This window comes from Diabrotica undecimpunctata, chromosome 10 (genome assembly GCF_040954645.1).
Source record: "Diabrotica undecimpunctata isolate CICGRU chromosome 10, icDiaUnde3, whole genome shotgun sequence".
NCBI classification, from domain to species: Eukaryota; Metazoa; Arthropoda; class Insecta; order Coleoptera; family Chrysomelidae; genus Diabrotica; species Diabrotica undecimpunctata.
In genome coordinates, this window is record NC_092812.1 from 1,006,114 (window position 1) to 1,025,737 (window position 19,624).

At 33.0% G+C, this 19,624-nt stretch overlaps 1 protein-coding gene across 1 annotated transcript in view; it reads left to right on the forward strand.

The window, feature by feature from the left end:
• LOC140452242 (probable protein kinase DDB_G0291842) overlaps positions 1-19,624 on the forward strand; it is a 226,387-nt gene that overhangs the window by 125,873 nt on the left and 80,890 nt on the right. The window contains exon 5 of the mRNA XM_072546379.1: positions 15,473-15,615. Coding sequence (XP_072402480.1) covers positions 15,473-15,615 — 143 coding nt within the window. The remainder of the gene's footprint in view (positions 1-15,472; positions 15,616-19,624) is intronic.

The window sequence follows — 19,624 nt, forward strand, 5'->3', positions numbered from 1 at the left end:
TTATTAAAGGTTCTATTTATAACACTCACAAATTTATTAAAGTCTTTATTACTAATTTATCTTAATTACACAATTTATTAAAATTCGTGCGTTACAATTTAAAACGCGGCTCGAATCTTCAGCAAAAACTGTTCTTTTCCCAACAAAATTCCTCTTTAAATATAAAACTCCGTTAGTTTCGGAATCCCTTAGAAGAAGACCGGTTGTTGGCGGTGTTGACAAGAATTGCCTCGAATAACGGGAACTCGAATAACTTTATAGTTTTGATATTTATTATCGTAACATTGCCCCCCTCTTAAAAGATGGTTTCTCCTGGAACCTTGTCGGGACTGGAACTGGAACAGTATGCTGGTACGGGCAACTGGACCCTCTTTTACAACTTCCAGTTGTATAAAAATGACAAGGGACGGTTTTCTCTCCTCATCAGTAACTATGCGGATTGCAACAGACTAACACCTGGACTTGGGTGTCTTTAAAGATCGCCTTCACCATACTTCGGATAACCCTCCAATCTAATTGGCGGCACTCTAACTTTGGCATGGCTAACTTTTGCAAGTCGGGCTCTAGTACGTGCTCTCTCAATTGAAGTAAGACTTCCCATACATCTCGGTAGGTAGGTTGGTCACGGGCAGTGTCTTTTGTTACCAGGTAGAAAAGGTAACGTGATGCTTCTTGGAGTTTCAAGGCTTTCCCAGAAGCTGGTACTTGGCATTGAAGTTTTGCAACTCGACCGAACTTCCTTCGAAAGACGGATGCCAACCCTGGTGCGTCTTTGATACTGGCCGGGATGGTAAGGACCAGCGAGTAGCCATCGGGGAGCGCGAGTATATCTTGCTTTTCTTCAGTGGTAACACCATGTCTTGCTTTACCGGTACCTCCATAGGCACCCATGAATTCCTCAAACGTGAGGTCAGACACATCTTGGACTTGGTTTACTTCCACTTCTTCATCTACGTCGTGGTCACCTTCGAAAGACACCAGCCGGTTATGGTGTACTATCATCGGCTTTCCCCTCGGAATCTTGCTTATTCGGTAGATGACATCGTTGATCTTCTCCATAATTACGTATGGGCCTTCCCAAAACTGCTGCAATTTGGGAGAACAACCTTTTCGCTTCTTGGGATTTAGAGCCAGACTTTGTGGTTTTACTTAAAGCAACCCTTTTCGGCTAGTGTATCGTACCGTTTCTTCATTCGGTCGCTAGCAATCTGAATACGGAAACGGACCAACTCATGTACATCGTCCATTGTTCTTCGTAATTCGATCACATAATCTTCACCTGCTACATCTTCTTCAGGTCGACACCCAAACTCTAGATCACAAGGCAGTCGCATTTCTCGTCCGAATAGGACTTTGGCTGGTGTCTGACCTGTTGATTCGTTAACAGCAGATCTGTAGGCCATTGTGAAGAACGGAAGATACTGGTCCCAGTCTCGCTGATGATCGGACACCATCTTTGTCAAATACTTGCCAACTGTCCTATTCATTGGTTCTACTATACCATCCGATTGCGGATGATACGCGGTAGTTCTTATTTTCTTCATGCCTAGTCTATCACATATTCCTTGGAATAGATCGCTTTCGAAGTTCCTGCCTTGGTCACTATGGATCTCCAAAGGCACTTCAAATTGGCTGATATGTTCTTGGATCAACTTATCTGCAACGGTGGCGGCCTTCTGGTCTGGAAGTGCGTAAATCTCGACCCACTTAGTGAAGTAGTCCATTACTACCAACATGTACTTGCCTCCATTTTCACTTTCTGGAAATGGCCCAGCGATGTCCAAAGCTATTCTTTCAAACGGGCTTCCAACATTATATTGTCTCATAGGAGCTCTCCTTTTTCGGTAAGGCCAGTTACTTGTAGCACAAATAGAACATTTCTTAAACCAGTCTTTTACGTTGTCGGAACTGTTCATCCAATAAAACCGTTCCCGAATTCGCTGAAGGGTTTTCTTCACAACAAAATGCCCTCTCGATGGACTGTCGTGTAACTGACGAAGTACTTCGGCTATTCTGCTCTTTGGGATCACCAACTGTCTTCTCTTCTCTGAACCGTCATCATTTTCCAGGACTCGTTTGAGCAAGCTATCTTCCATGATAAATAAGTCCCACTGGGCCCAATACGTCTTAACTACTAAGCATAGGTTTGATATTTCTTGCCAAGGTGGTCGACGGTTTTGATCTTTCCATTTTCGAATTTTCTGGACAACTGGATCTCTCTCTTGTTCTTCCTTTATCTTGGTAGGCGTCCAGTCGTCGTTGACCATCGTTGTTCTTAGCACTGCTGCTTCCTTGGATTCCGTTTTGTTGCAGTGGGAACACTCTGCTGGACATGGCCTTCTGGAAAGAGAATCAGCGTTTCTGTGGCTAATTCCGGCCCGGTGCTCAATCTTAAAATCGTATTCTTGGAGTCGTTCGATCTATCTGGCTATCTGACCCTCTTGATTCTTAAACTGCATCAACCACTTAAGGGCGTCATGGTCGGTGCGGATTAGACACTTTCTGCCATAGAGGTATTGATAGAAGTGCTCTACTAATTTAACTACTACTAGAAGTTCTCTTCTCGTGACGCAATAATTCCTCTCAGGTTTTGAAAGAATTTTACTAAAATATCCGAGGATTCGTTCCTGTCCTCCTTGAATCTGAGACAGCACTCCTCCAATTCCCACATTACTTGCATCTGTATCTAAGATGAACTCTCCTTCTGGCAGTGGATATCCTAAAATTGGTGCTGTTATTAAATGCTTTTTCAAAGTCTCAAAGGCATTTTGGCAGTCTGTATCCCAGCGGTAATCTCTTGCTTTCTCTGTGAGTCGCGTTAATGGCTTAGCGATATCTGCAAACTTCTTAATAAACCTTCGGTAGTAAGTATATAGTCCAAGAAAACTTCTCACTTGATGTTTGTCCGTTGGTACTGGCCATTCCTTAATGGAATCAATTTTTCCCTTATCCACGGCCACTGCTTCTTTACTGACTATATGACCCAAATAATTGACTTTACCTTGAAATAGCTGGCACTTCTTGGGGTTTATCATCAATTGAGCAGCTTTAAATAGATTTAAAACGTTTTCTAAATTCTTCAAGTGACGATTATGACATCTAGATAAACCAGGCATATTTTCCAAGATAACCCTCTCAACACATTTTCCATAAGCCTCTCAAATGTCGCAGAAGCATTACAGAGTCCAAATGGCATAACGTTGAATTGCCACAATCTAGATCCTGTGGTAAAGGCTGTCTTCTCTTTATCTACTGGGTCCATTTCTACCTGCCAGTATCCAGACTTCAAATCCAAAGTAGAAAACAATTTACTTTCAGCCAATGTGTCCAATGTATCGTCGATCCTAAGCAGAGTATAACTATCTTTCTTGGTAACGTTGTTCAGCAAACGGTAATCCACACATAACCTCGTCGTTCCGTCTTTCTTCTTAACCAGGACCACCGGAGAGACCCATGGGCTCGTAGAAGGTTCTATCACCCCGTCTTTCTTCATTTCCTGAACAATTGTTTCAGCTTCCTCTCTTTTCGCCTGTGGTAATCGTCGAGTAGTTTGACGAATTGGCTTAGCATTACCAGTTTCAATTTTATGCTTAACAACGGTAGTTCTTCCCGTCTTTCCTCCTTTCGGTACGAAAATATCACGATGGTGCCGAAGAAATTCCCTTAATTTCCTTTTCTCCATCTGATTTAGAGACTGTCCTGCAACTGCAACCAATTGGTCGAATTTGTCGTTGGAATTATCAGATGTTGTCGCCTGACGGATTATGGATGTCACAGGTATACAAGTTCCTACTTTTGTCTCTTTCTTGATGGTCACTGGGTAGTCGTTGACATTGATAAGTCTCACAGGAATTTCTTTAGCCGAAGTCACCAATTTCTTTCCAATTATGATTCCACGGCCAACCTGATCGTTGTGGTTCCAAGGCTCCATCATAACAGGTGTCCCTTCGTCTACAACTTCCTGTAGTCGCGCTACTATGATTGTTTCTCTTCTCGCAGTCACGACTGTATCTTCCTTAATGGCTGCTTGCACAGTGTTGTCATTATGTGGATGAAGAAATACCTCCTCGTTGCCAACTTTGATTACCTTATTCTTAAAATCCAATTGGAATCCATGTATATTCATTACGTCCATTCCTAATAAAACATCCTCTTCGATGTCAGCAACTATAACAGTATAGACGAACTTTTCTGCTCCAATTCACAGTTGTACCTGGATTTCTCCATGAATGTTGGCATTTTCACCTGTAGCGGTCCGAAGTCGCAACCTCGTTGGTAACAGTTTCTTACGGCTGTTTATAACTGTAGGGCGTATAATGGTTCTGGTCGCTCCGGTATCCACCAACAACGTATGTCTTTTACTATTTATTTCTCCATCTACATATACACTATCTTCACGAAATTTTAAAGAAGCTATTAGTATGAAAGGGGCTTTGGAAAAGTTCCGGGTCGAAGCTGCCCCCTAAGGCCGACCCACATCTAAGGCATCTCCTCGAAGAGCGATAGTCAGGTTTACAGCCTTTTCTTTTTCAGACCATCCGTTCGCTCTTGCAGCTGATTCGAACTGTTTCATGTAGTTGTTTCATGACGATTTTCCGTCGAAAGTTGGGACTTTCACATGAACAGAACCTCCACTTCCTTCCAATTTCGGCCGTATTTCCAACTTACATTTCGTCTCGTCATTTTTTTTCTCTACTTTAATCAGATTGTTTCCTCTCTCTGCTGTCCCTGTTTCTTTCATCTTCCTTTCCATCTCTTTCATCTTTTCTTCGAAGGCCAACATATCGGCAGCAACTTGGTTTTTTAACGAAGATATTCTATCGTCTAGGGCAGACATTTCAGAAGTGACTTTAGAGATTTCCGAAGAGATGTTAGCAGAAACTTTGTTTTCCAGAGAAGAAATCTCGTTAGAAACTTTGTTTTCTAAAGAAACGACGTCGCCTGAAATTTTGTTCTCTAAGATGCGATGTCACCAGAAACTTTGGCTACATCAGAAGAAACTTTCGAAATCCCGCCAGAAACTTTGTTCTCTAATGATGCTATGTCGCCAGAAACTTTGTTCTCTAATGATGCGATGTCGCCGAAGACTTTGGCTACATCAGAAGAAACTTTCAAAATCGACGAGATGGCAGCATCTTCAAATATATAAGTCTTTGGGTCCAACCCTTCTTCTAGCAAAGCGTTCTTTAGTCGTTGGACTTACTCAGCCTTTTGTTTCAGGTAGAAGCTAATTTTCTGTCCTCGAGATGTCTTCTTAAATTCGTCACTGTGAGCTCATAAATCGTCGTCATTTTCACAATTTAAAAATATTCACTTCTGACACCACTTGATATATTTTTATTAATTCTAATTTATTTATTATTTATTTATTAAAGGTTCTATTTATAACACTCACAAATTTATTAGTCTTTATTACTAATTTATCTTAATTACACAATTTATTATAATTCGTGCGTTACAATTTAAAACGCGGCGCGAATCATCAGCAAAAACTGTTCTCTTCCCAACAAAATTCCTCTTTAAATATAAAACTCCGTTAGTGTCGGAATCCCTTAGAAGAAGACCGTTTGTTGGCGGTGTTGACAAGAATTGTCTCGCATAACGGGAATTCAGGCTGGTTTTTTTCGGCGAAGGGACTATATATATATATATATATATATATATATATATATATATATATATATATATATATATATATATATATATATATATACGATATATATATATATATATATATATATATATATATATATATATATATATATGTTAGTTTTGATATTTCCGCGGGAGCTGTATGTTACATCAATGTTATTCCGGGTTTGACTCCGCGTTAAATGTTGTTGGTTTTGATAAAAACCATTTTGACGACGTTTCGGCAAGATCTCACTTGCCATTTTCAAGTCTCTCTGGATGGTCTGCTTCTTGTCGATGTTCGAGTGGAAGTTCGAGTGGAAGTTCGAGTGGAAGTTCGACTTCCACTCGAACATCGACAAGAAGCAGACCATCCAGAGAGACTTGAAAATGGCAAGTGAGATCTTGCCGAAACGTCGTCAAAATGGTTTTTATCAAAACCAACAACATTTAACGCGGAGTCAAACCCGGAATAACATTGATGTAATATATATATATATATATATATATATATATATATATATATATATATATATATATATATATATATATATTGAAATGATTTCAATATGTTAAAAAGGATACAACTTAAATGGATTTTTATATGAGTTTGTTGTTCATGAATTTCATGAAGCCATCACAATGTGGGTTCGACTCTGAAATAAAAGAGAGAAAAAGATTAGTAAATTGTTAAATAAATTAATTTTGACTTACCTGGTATGGTGTTAATAATTTCTGAATAGTATAGTTGCCTAGTGTATAGGTGAATCGTCTAAACCTTAAAAAGAACAAAAAAAGAAGAATTCTTAAAAAATATTTAAACATAGAAATTTTAAAAAAACGTCAGAAAATAAACTGTCAAGCAAGTCTGTGGGAGCTAAATTAATAGGGGTTTTGTTAAATAAGAAATTACAATGATGTGGAGATGAAAATAATAAATTGTATTAGCATTGTAATAGAATAAGTTTTATATCTGAACATTTTTTTTTATAAATTCCCAAATTAGATGTGATTAAAGTGATTATGAGAAATTAATGTGGATTGACAAATGTGTCAGAACAGGACAGTTTTATGGTTTAAAAAAAATAGAAGAAAAAAAGAAAAGAACGTTGGTTGCGGTTAGCAACGGATGATAGATTTTGGGAGGCCGACAAGAAATTTTGAAAGGAGAGTCCTGAAATTGTGGAATAGGTCGGGAGTGTTTTTTTTAACTCGTCTAAAGAGAATTTTAGTTTTTCCACAGTTTCCACAGCAGAGATATCCAGAATTTGTTCCAGAGAGTAAGAGAAACAATTTAACTTATAAATTATTATTGGAGTACAGAAATGTCATTTAAATTGAGAAAATTAAAATTCATGAATTAACATAATTGCGATAGGCCTTAAAAAAATTGAAAATATTAATGATCATTAAATTAAAAATAGAATAGTACGTAACTTAACTTCCGAAGAGAGGATTGATATTCCAGTTTCACCAATTATTTTGCGAGTAGTTAGTTTTCTTTAAATAAATCAGAACTGTTTTAAAGTAAGGTTGGATAATAATTTTGGGGATCATTTGAAATTTTGATTATATTTGAATGCAAGTTAAAAGTCAGCGGAATAAAGTGTTCATTTTCTTTTCTTTATAGTTCATTTAAACACTTTATAAAGTTGCAATATTTATTTAGTTTTTAGGTACTTGTATAGAGTCTCCACATTTTGTAATAAATTTTTATTGTCACGACTCTAAACCACATTAAGATTTATACGATTCCTATTTTTGTAAATTTTTAAAGGCAACCCAAGTTGCAGACGAATTTTATTGTTTATATTAAATTTGTTCAATATTAATAAATAACGTGCTTCATTTGGGTTAATTTATCAAAGGTCTAAAGTAAATTTTGGTTTAATTTCTTTTTGAACTCTACCAGGAGACTACAGAGTCGACGTCACACAGTGACAGATTGCTTAGAACACATAATTGAGCTAGCTGAGGTATATATTAAATTAAACAACGAACCACAGATTTTAAAAATTACAACATTTACTATAAATAAAAATAAAATTAATAGAATACAACGTTTTCAATTGACGCTAACAACGTGGGGCCTCTCGGAAAACAGAAATAAGGGTGTTTTTAAGCAGATTTATTAATATTACACAGATTAGAGTAAAAATAAATTGGTGTGATTAGTGTTGCAGAGATTCTGGGGCAGTTAAAGTTAAATTTGAGAATAAATAGATATTAGGATAAAATGGCAGACCGAATGACTTTAAGAAATGGAAAAGAAGTCGTACCGAAAGAGAGTAAAGGAGAACAGGTATTAGAACAGGAACAGGATATACAGGTAGATGAAGAAAGCAGAGGAAGGTCAGGAGAAGTTGTAGTATATTTAGAGCAATGCATACAAGAAGCAGGACAAGGTGATAGAGAGGGAAGTCTAACAGATAGTTTGAGAGAGGAGTTGGATGAGACAGTGAGAGATAGACGTAATGAAAGTGAGGATGAAAGTAGAGTGCAGGAGGAGAGACGCAGGGAAGGAGATGTTGGAGAGTCAGGGATGACACAGATGGATATGAGGCAAATAATGCGGATGCTACAACAGATGGATCATAATATTAGGGGGGATATGCACAAAATGGATAGTAATATTAACAATATTAGGGGGGATATGAACAAAATGGAAAATAATATTAAAGGAGAACTTAGGGGAGAGTTAATTAAAATGAGGGAAGAAATCAAAGAAGAAGTGAAGATAGTCAGGGAAGAGATGCTACACATTACCCAAGGTTTAGAAGAGAAAGTAGAACAGGTTAGAGGAGAAAGTGAGGATTTTAAGAGGAATGTACAGGAGGAGATATCTAGAGAAAAGGCCATAATTAGAGCGGAAATAGGACAGGAAATTGGGAGCAGATTTGTAGAGTTGGGAACATCCATTCAAGAGAATTTACCAAGGGAAATAAACAAAGAAGTTAATAAGCAGAATAAAGAGATTGTTAGGGAGGTAGAAAGTGTTAAAAGGCAAACTCAGGATCATGAGGAAAAACTTACCATTAGTAAAAACAATATAAAGATGGGATTGCAGAATTTGGAACTGGAAATTGGTAGGCATGCAAATCAGGCGGAAAAGGGAGATAGAGTATTACAGGGACAAGTTGAGGAATTGAAAGAGAAATTTAAAAATGCAAGTGAGGAGATTCAGCGTTTGGAATCAAATCTAGGACAAACAAGGGGAGTGAGTACTGTGATGCCGAGTTATAATGATGGGGGAATTAAGTTTGACGGAAACCTGAATCACTTTCATCCTAGAATATTTGTAGATATCATCAAAAATAAGGTAAAGAATGTAAGGGATCCGATAGAAATGAAATTGAATATTCGAAACATGTTAGTGGGCATGCCATTATTATGGTTTTGCAATAATGAAAATTCCATAAATAATGTGCAGGAATTTGAGGCCAAGTTTATTAACTATTTTTGGGGAGAAAACCAACAGGCTAGTTTCAGGGAGCGGTTGTATTTTGGGAAATTTAATTATGAAAAAAGTACCAACTACAATCTGTACGCAATGCAGTTATTCCAGACAGCACAATACTTAGAACCGGCTATGCGAGAAGAGGAGATTGTCCTATACATCGCCAGGCAATATAACCATAACATGGCGGAAACAATAACTCTCCACAATATAAAGACGATGGAAAGTCTGACAGGATATCTTCAGAGGATTGAGAGAAGTGTAGGGACGCAGAATCGAAATGGACAAGAGCAAGGGACATATAGGAATAACACAGCAAATAGACAGGGATATGTGAATCGAGGGAATAATTATAGAAAAAGAGAATTTGAGAGACAAAATAGAAGCAGGGATTTTACAAATAGGGGAGAGAATATGAACAATGTCAGGAGAGATATCGGAAGATATAACTGGGAACATAGACAAGGGAATCCAAACAATGATAGAGGGAATAACTGGAGACAAGGAAATGACAGAGGCAATAATTGGAGACAGAACCAGGGAAATTATTAACAGGAGACGAGAAATAGGGAAGTTTACAGAGAAGGGAATCCAAGATATAATAGGGGGGAAAATGAGGAGAGAAGACAGGTGAATGTAGTTAGAACAGAGGAGAATAGGGGGGAAGCAAGTGTTGATGCAGAAGGGAGAAATTTGTTTAGACCGATCCTATGTGCATAATATTGTCTACTTATCAAAGTATGAACATCCAAGGGAGTTTATTAGAGATACTGGGGAATTAAATAAAAATAATAACACTAATACTTTAAAGTTTATTGAAGGGTACATACAAGATTCAGTATACAAGTTATTATTAGATACAGGTTCAGAAGTAACTCTAATCAACAAAAACATTGTAAATAATTTAAATAAGGACAATATTATGACACGAATTTGGTATTATAAGATATAAGTTTTGTAAATAGAAGGATAATTAATAAATAAGCATATCTTGAGATAAATTTGATAATTAAATAATTTATTAGGAACAGATGTACAGAATAATGATGAATTTATATAAACAAAAAAGGTTGATTTATTTTCAAGTAGATTTATAGGAGTTACAAGTATAAATAAATGAGCAAAGTACTATGGACAAATCGATATTTTGTAGAAATTGGGAAATAGGGAATATTATAATGATAAATAGTATATGCGGAAATAAGATGAAAAATAAAATTATAAGAAATATTGAAATATGAAATATAGAGAGTTATATGTAGAGATGATGAAATGAATATTATATGCGGATATAAAAAGAATAAATAATAATGCGGCAATGAATAAAGATACTGAAATAGTATATGAAATAGTATATAGGGGAACAATTATAAGAATTTCTACGAAAATAGTACAAGAAATAAATAGTACAGGAAAAGAAGTAAAGAAATTGGGAAAGTACTTGGAAATTTGATTCTGAAGTTGGTATAATTAGTGAAAGATTTGTAGATTTTGTTTGGAGAATTCTGTATTTGTCATAGAGTAAATTATAAAAAAAAAATATTCAAGAGATATGCTTATTAATAAAAGTCAGTTTATTGTTATGTTAATATTAATAAAATATTTAAGTTTACCGGTAAGAATTTAGATTTAGTAAGTGCTGATAGTTAGCACTGAACAAAATCCAAATTGTGGGGAAGTTGAAATGATTTCAATATGTTAAAAAGGATACAACTTAAATGGATTTTTATATGAGTTTGTTGTTCATGAATTTCATGAAGCCATCACAATGTGGGTTCGACTCTGAAATAAAAGAGAGAAAAAGATTAGTAAATTGTTAAATAAATTAATTTTGACTTACCTGGTATGGTGTTAATAATTTCTGAATAGTATAGTTGCCTAGTGTATAGGTGAATCGTCTAAACCTTAAAAAGAACAAAAAAAGAAGAATTCTTAAAAAATATTTAAACATAGAAATTTTAAAAAAACGTCAGAAAATAAACTGTCAAGCAAGTCTGTGGGAGCTAAATTAATAGGGGTTTTGTTAAATAAGAAATTACAATGATGTGGAGATGAAAATAAATTGTATTAGCATTGTAATAGAATAAGTTTTATATCTGAACATTTTTTTTTATAAATTCCCAAATTAGATGTGATTAAAGTGATTATGAGAAATTAATGTGGATTGACAAATGTGTCAGAACAGGACAGTTTTATGGTTTAAAAAAAATAGAAGAAAAAAAGAAAAGAACGTTGGTTGCGGTTAGCAACGGATGATAGATTTTGGGAGGCCGACAAGAAATTTTGAAAGAAGAGTCCTGAAATTGTAGAATAGGTCGGGAGTGTTTTTTTTAACTCGTCTAAAGAGAATTTTAGTTTTTCCACAGTTTCCACAGCAGAGATATCCAGAATTTGTTCCAGAGAGTAAGAGAAACAATTTAACTTATAAATTATTATTGGAGTACAGAAATGTCATTTAAATTGAGAAAATTAAAATTCATGAATTAACATAATTGCGATAGGCCTTAAAAAAATTGAAAATATTAATGATCATTAAATTAAAAATAGAATAGTACGTACCTTAACTTCCGAAGAGAGGATTGATATTCCAGTTTCACCAATTATTTTGCGAGTAGTTAGTTTTCTTTAAATAAATCAGAACTGTTTTAAAGTAAGGTTGGATAATAATTTTGGGGATCATTTGAAATTTTGATTATATTTGAATGCAAGTTAAAAGTCAGCGGAATAAAGTGTTCATTTTCTTTTCTTTATAGTTCATTTAAACACTTTATAAAGTTGCAATATTTATTTAGTTTTTAGGTACTTGTATAGAGTCTCCACATTTTGTAATAAATTTTTATTGTCACGACTCTAAACCACATTAAGATTTATACGATTCCTATTTTTGTAAATTTTTAAAGGCAACCCAAGTTGCAGACGAATTTTATTGTTTATATTAAATTTGTTCAATATTAATAAATAACGTGCTTCATTTGGGTTAATTTATCAAAGGTCTAAAGTAAATTTTGGTTTAATTTCTTTTTGAACTCTACCAGGAGACTACAGAGTCGACGTCACACAGTGACAGATTGCTTAGAACACATAATTGATCTAGCTGAGGTATATATTAAATTAAACAACGAACCACAGATTTTAAAAATTACAACATTTATTATAAATAAAAATAAAATTAATAAAATACAACTTTTTCAATATATATATATATATATATATATATATATATATATTGTTATGATGTATTGTTTGTTTGAATGATGAGCAATGAGTATTTTTAATAATATAATATATAGGGTTTTTATCGCGGTTCTCAAAGAATTAGTTTGTAAGTACTTTTTTAAATTATCTTTATTAGATCTACTATGAAACACACATATATATCTAAACTAGCTAATGTAAATTTAAAATAAACTATCTTTAAATTGAAATTCTTATGAAACTAATTAAATTCTATAGACAATGTAAAATTTAAACAAACTATCTTCAAAATTGAAACTGTTATGACACTAACTAAATTATATTAACATAATTTTTTACCTTTCTGTCACTGAAAGCCTAAATGAACTGTTTTCCACTATATGGATTATAATCACCACTCAAATGTCTTCTTCTCAGCTTCGGTTATCCTTGTTTTTGTGAAATTACTTTTTCCAATTATTAGCTTCCACCAATTTAAGATATTTTTCTTCACCAGCATTTATAAACCACCAAGCAAACCAGCAAACAGCATTTATTTTTATTCTTCTTTTCAATATATCAATATCCAATCACCAAAATATTATTTAATTTTAATATTCAATTAACACTTCTTCCATTATCATCATTTATACATAACATAATTTTTAATCTTCAATATTATTTTCTTTATACTGTTTCTTAATATTGATTTAACTCACTATATTGAACAATTGTAACTGATTGACTGCCTCATAACTGATTGACTAACTGAATGGACTTTCTTACTAAACTTTCTGACTACAACTGGACATCTGACTGAACTGTAACTGATAACTCATCACTGATCGACTGCCTCATAACTAATTTTCATACTAAAAACTGGACATCTGACTGAACTGTAACTGATAACTCATCACTGATTGACTCACTGAATCCAAATCACCGGGTATTTATATCTTTTTTCATGTTCTAGAATCATCTGGCAATAAATCATGTTCGATTTGTTCCATCTATATTTAAAGAATTTTCTGGAACAATACATTTCGCAAACAAAGCCATCTCCGGTGATCTAGAGAATTCCTTACTTATCTATCGAGAATTTTGTTGGCATTTAGGCTTTTCAGATCAGAATATACATTTAAATCAGTAACTTATATAAATTAAACATTTTAATTTAATAAATTACACATTTTGAAACAACATATTTTTATAACCCCACTTTATATTCGCAAATTATTAATTCCTGTCTGTCAATTTAAAGAGTATTTTTGGTTGCCTAGTCACATGGCTCACTTAAATATATCTACAAAATCATAATTACTAAAATACAACTTTTTACAATTATTATATGCTAATTTCTTAAAAATGCCCCCACATAAATAATTTTTATAAAATTCTCTAGTATATAACTTCTTAAAATAACCAAATACTTGTTATATCTAATATTATCTAGTATATAACTTATAAATTATTTTCTTTAAACACTAATCATATCAATATATATATATATATATATATATATATATATATATATATATATATATATATATTATTATGATTGTTTATTTTGAGTTCAAACTTAGTTTATTGAGCCAATAAAAAAATTATAACTTATCTGTTATCAAAAGTAAAATAATCCTTATATTACCTGTGTTCGATGGATTCAAAAGATTTTCTAGTTGTCTTTTATCGGGATAGAGAAGAAAGGATAATAATACAAATATATTATATTACAAAAATTTACGTTTCTTTATTTTATATGAACGAATAAAACAAGTATTAAATTCTGTCGTTATCTTATCAATCAGCATACAAGAAAATAAATCAAATTATTATGATAATAAGATTATAAAGCTACATACATTTATATTACGTGATAAACCAATTTTACTTAAAATTTTCTTTACTTGAAAAAAGAAACCACAAAACTTTAAACTTTTGATTAGCCTAACAAAACCTCAGTTCTTAAATTTGAATGCTAATGACCATGATGTCGAAACGATCCTTCACAGATATAAAATTCAATTGTACAAACACTTACAGTTTATTTTCTTCTTGAGTTGTATGTTGGAACATACCCAGAAAAGTCCAGTCTCCTCAAAGATGTGATCTCCCCTCTTTGGCACCTCGGCTCTTTCTTTACGTCTCTGCAAACCTCCTTCAGACTACACAAAAAACACCTGATTCACTTCTCCAAACTCCGCTACTTATTTATGACACCAGGACCTCCTTTTGTCAACTTGATGCCGTAAGAATACTTTCACATATACTTTATAAAATGCCCACGGTAGATACAAGGACCTCTTTTAATCTACTTGTTATCTCCTTCAAACTATTCACTTCTTTTCGTTACGCCGGTATCCAAACTCACGAACCACACCTTATCTTGAGACACACGACTGTTTCTTTCGATGACCAAAATATGACTAACTTCTCCTCACTCATGATCGACTCACCAAATTCCCATTTAAAAACGACCGTCCAATCAAAAAGCTTAAATTGTGTTTACTATGATATTGGAAAAGCCTAATTTCGGTTTCAGAGAAAACTAAATAGCTTACTTTAAAATTGGTTTTTTTCAATACATCATTTATACATATTTCAAAAGATTAGAATATGGTCATTTAATACTCGACTCTACAAACAATGAAGAGATTAACTTCAGGTAAAATGTCTTCTAATTCTAAACAAAGGTTTTTTTATAATTTTGTTTGCAACGGAAAAAACGGTCGTTTGCCAAACAAATTTCTATTCTTATCTACACTAAATCTTATCTTAAATTACTATATACAATTTGTCTATATTGATATCTTGAAATTTTATTTCGATGGATCTTTTTATTTATTTTTCTTTGGTTGGGAAAGAAGAAACATAACAATATATATATATATATATATATATATATATATATATATATATATATATACATATATATATATATATATATATATATATATATATATATATACATATATATATATATATATATATATATATATATATATATATATATATATATATATATATATATATATATATATATAGACGATATATATTTGTCAATTTGGATTCATTCAGGATCAGAGGTTGATAAAAGTGATGCAACAGTTTGTTGCCTTTAATTCCGATTGACCGACCAAAATGTTAAGAACAATTTAAATAAATATAACCAGATAATATTATATCGACATATTTATCTATTATTTTTAGCAATGTCTGATCCATTAAGCCAACTAATACAAATGATGACAAAGGATGATGCAAGAAAGCGGATTACGGCACAAAAAATTTTACGATTGAACGAAATGAAGAAGGTCGAAAGGAGACTGAAAGTGTCCAGACCTATATATGCAGTAAGTTCATTTTATTACGTAAACTATTTATACCTATAGTAATTTTCTTTGTCGACTGGAGACAATTATTTTCTGATTCTACAATTAATTCTTAGAAAAAAAAGTCTACTACACCATAGGTGTATCATGAATTTGGAGACGCCCTATTTTTTATTTTAGTTTTTATGTGTCATTTTACGACCTCTGATGTACATTGCGGTTAAGTGTGGACGACAAATTTTAAACTTTTTTTCACAAAAAAAGTGTATTTTAGTAGTTTTCATGCGAGGAACCCATTTTGATCACTATTTCTACCGAAAACACTCACCAGCGGGCAATATAGTGCAGTATTAGTCATATTAGGACTATTTTGTGGGTAAAACCCAGTGGCGCACACAGAGGGGGGATTTTGGGGGGTTAAAATCGGGGGATTTTGGGGGGTTAAAATCCCGCAGGGCATTATTCCGACACTGTTAGTCACAAATTTTAACAACTCAAAATGGAGGTCATCATAAAAAAATTTCGGTGCCCAATCAAACCCGCCCCCCACCCCCCACCGGAAAATTCTAGGTGCGCCAGTGAGTGTTATTAATATTTTTTCTTTCATTTGTATTTAATAAACACTGATTTTGTGTTATAAAAAATATTTAATAATAATTGATTAAAATAAAATAAAAAAATAAGAATAATTTCCTTAATTAAATTAATTAAAAATAATAAATTAGATTTAATTCAATCATTGTAATATTGAATTCAATTTAATATGACCACTTTTAAATACTAGTAAATTATAATGAATTACTGATGTTTTCTCAAATTTTATAATATTTTAATTGACTTTAATATTAAAAAATTGAAAAAAAAATATTTTAAAATACAATATTGCAGCATATATGGTGTGTAATAATAAAACGGTTTTTTTTATCCAACCACAATAATATAGAGTTGTTTCAGTGTAACACTGTAGGTATAGAAGATTCTAATCAACTTAATATTTATTCGTTGATTGTGCGGCATTTTTATAAGTGTCTTTTAATTATTGCTGGTTTACGACTTTCCTTATAAATATAAATTTATTTTTGGTAATTTAAATAAAATAAAAAATAAAATGATTTATCGTAAGAACATAAAAATATTGTAAAAGGTAAGTAGTATTACTTCTTTAAATTTTTTATAAATAGCAAAAATTATTCGATTTTGTTTTAAATTTTTATTAATGTACTAAGAAAATAGGCCATTAGCCTATTTTCATTTTGTAATGTATTGCAGGACACATGAATTTTTTATTAAAAATCTACAGAATTCAATTAAATATCTCCATTTTGCATCCAATATATTGTAATATTAAAAGTACTTACTACTTCAAATAGTAATTTTTTTGTCAATAAATTTACACAAACAAACTTTTTTATCCGGAATGTATTATCTATTCTTTTAAAAAAGTTTAACATTGAAAATGGAAGCTTCCAGGTCATCATTCTGATTTGCAACACATGCCAGGACATGATGTCTCTAGTTTCGGCTTTTCTGCTGAAATGGACAATAAATTTACCAACTTACCGTGATGTTTTGAAACAATTTTTTTGGGTAATGTTGCAAAAAATAGAAATTAAATGTTTTCCAACCGAACATTCACTTCGAATGTTACTGATAAATTAATTCTAATTGTTGTCAATTGAGAATTAAATTGCAAGACAGAAAATATATTACATATAGGGTAGGTGGGGGCAAAAGTCCGCATGGGGTAAGAATCCGCACACGCTTTCTAGATGACAGTGCGAATATATTAACTTACGAATACAGTACCTTTCGAACAGCGCTGTAGATTATACACGTGCTTCGTGCGGCGGTAGTTAACGAAAATATGAGGTAAGATTTAAATTTTGGTGTTTTAATCTAATTTTTTTAATCATTCTTTTGAAGATTGTATGTGTTAAACTATTTTCCTAAAAAGTCTTCTAACTAATTTATGTAAGCCGGTTTATTGTAATTAATGTTTAGAAACAAAATTTTTAATTTGAGGTTATGTTGTTCCAAACATGCATAGCTAAAATTAATAGTGAATTTTGGGGTATAAGTCCGCATGCGAATTTTTGCCTCATTAAGCACGTTTTTGTTTATTATCTAGAATTTTACTTAATTCATAAAGGTTTTTTAAAAGTTACGTTTTTTTTTGTTTGTAAAAATTACGTTTTTGTTTTAGGACGTACAAGAGAAAAAATGAGAACCTGAGACCATTTACAGAGAATGTTTTTATGCAGGCTAAACATTTAAAGGAAAGAGGTCTATCAATACGAGAAATAGGTAGAACTCTTGGCTATGATGAATCTACCATTCAAAAGAGGCTAAAAGCGGACAGCAGCGTTAATTTCTTGGGTAGATTTCGACCTGTATTTACTTCAGAGCAGGCAAAGCAAATAGTGGACCATTGTAAAGCTTTAGACTTACATTTCTATGGGCTTACCCTAAAATCGCTTCGTTTTCCAGCATATCAGTTTGCAGAAAGAAATGGTATTCAGCATCAATTTTCTAAGCAATCAAAACTAGCAGGTAGGGATTGGACTAGAAATTTTATGAAACGAAACCGCCTTTCACTACGTACACCACGAAAAACCAGTGTAGCTAGACCATGGTGTTCAACAAACATCAATTGACACAGTATTTTCAAAATTTAAAATCTGTCTTGGAGAAATATAAATTTCCAGCGAATAAAATCTACAACATGGATAAGAGTGGTTTACAAACAGTACCAAATAAATTACTTAAACATGTTGCTCCCACTGGAAAAAAAGAAGTAGCAAAAAATGTAGCTGCAGAGCAAGGAAGAACTGTGACAGCTGCATGTTCTATGAGTACAACAGGACACTATGTTCCACCATTCTTTATTTTCGCACGCAAAAGACTAAATCCTCTTTTGATAAAGGACGCTCCAACTGGTTCTGTTTTGGCTGTAACCGATTCTGGTTATATGAATTCGGTTAAGTTTCTTCAATTTTTTGAGCACTTTCGCAAATATACAAATCCTACCGCTAAAAGCCCAGTACTATTAATTTTAGATAACCACATATCCCATACCACTCTAGAGACCATCACTTACGCAAAAAATAATAACATCCATTTGCTCAGCCTCCCACCTCATAGCAGCCATCGAACTCAACCATTGGACAGAAACTTTTTTAGGCCATTAAAAGCTTAATATGACGATTTGTGTGATAGTTGGACCACATCTAATCCCGGGCAAGTAGTCACAGAATACCACGTCGCTGGATTATTCAAGGAGGCCTATGAGAAAACTGTGACTATAGAAAAAGCTGTTAATGGATTTAAAATGACAGGTATTTTCCCTTTAGATAAAAATATCTTTACTGAAGAAGATTTTTTACCTTTTTCAGTAACTGAACAAGAGCAAGAAGAAGTAGATGATCTTGAGCGAAATAATAAAGATACACAATTAATTAAGGATTGTATTTGACGAAGACAAAAGTCAAGAAAATGATAAAGCAGAAGAACCAAATAGTAAAGCAGAAGAACCAAGTGGTGAAGCAGAAGAACGAAATGTTGAAAATCTACCAGATAGAGCTAGCATTTCAAGTAACCTGGAATCAAAACCCGGAAGCTCGAAAAATGAAATGTCTACTACATTACCAACAGATATCATTCCGTTGCCAAAACTAACCAAAAAGAGAAAATGAACAAGAAAAGGATTGAAATCTACACTTCTGACAACTACTTCACATAAAGAGCAAATGGAAATCTCAGAGCTGGAGAAGAAATACAAAATGAACGAGAAAAAAAGGAAGGAAAGCATTAAGGAAAATAAAAATACAGTAAGAAAAGTATTTGAAGAAAAACAAAATATACTAAATAAAAAGAAATATGAATATTCTTCTGACTCGGACGCGCAAATATCACTTCATGATGGTAGCAGCAATTTAGGTTTTTCTAAAAGTGATGCTGAAAATGAATTATACGAATTAAGTCCAGGAGAGTTTGCTATAGTAAAAGTTTACGGCAAAACCAAGGACTCATT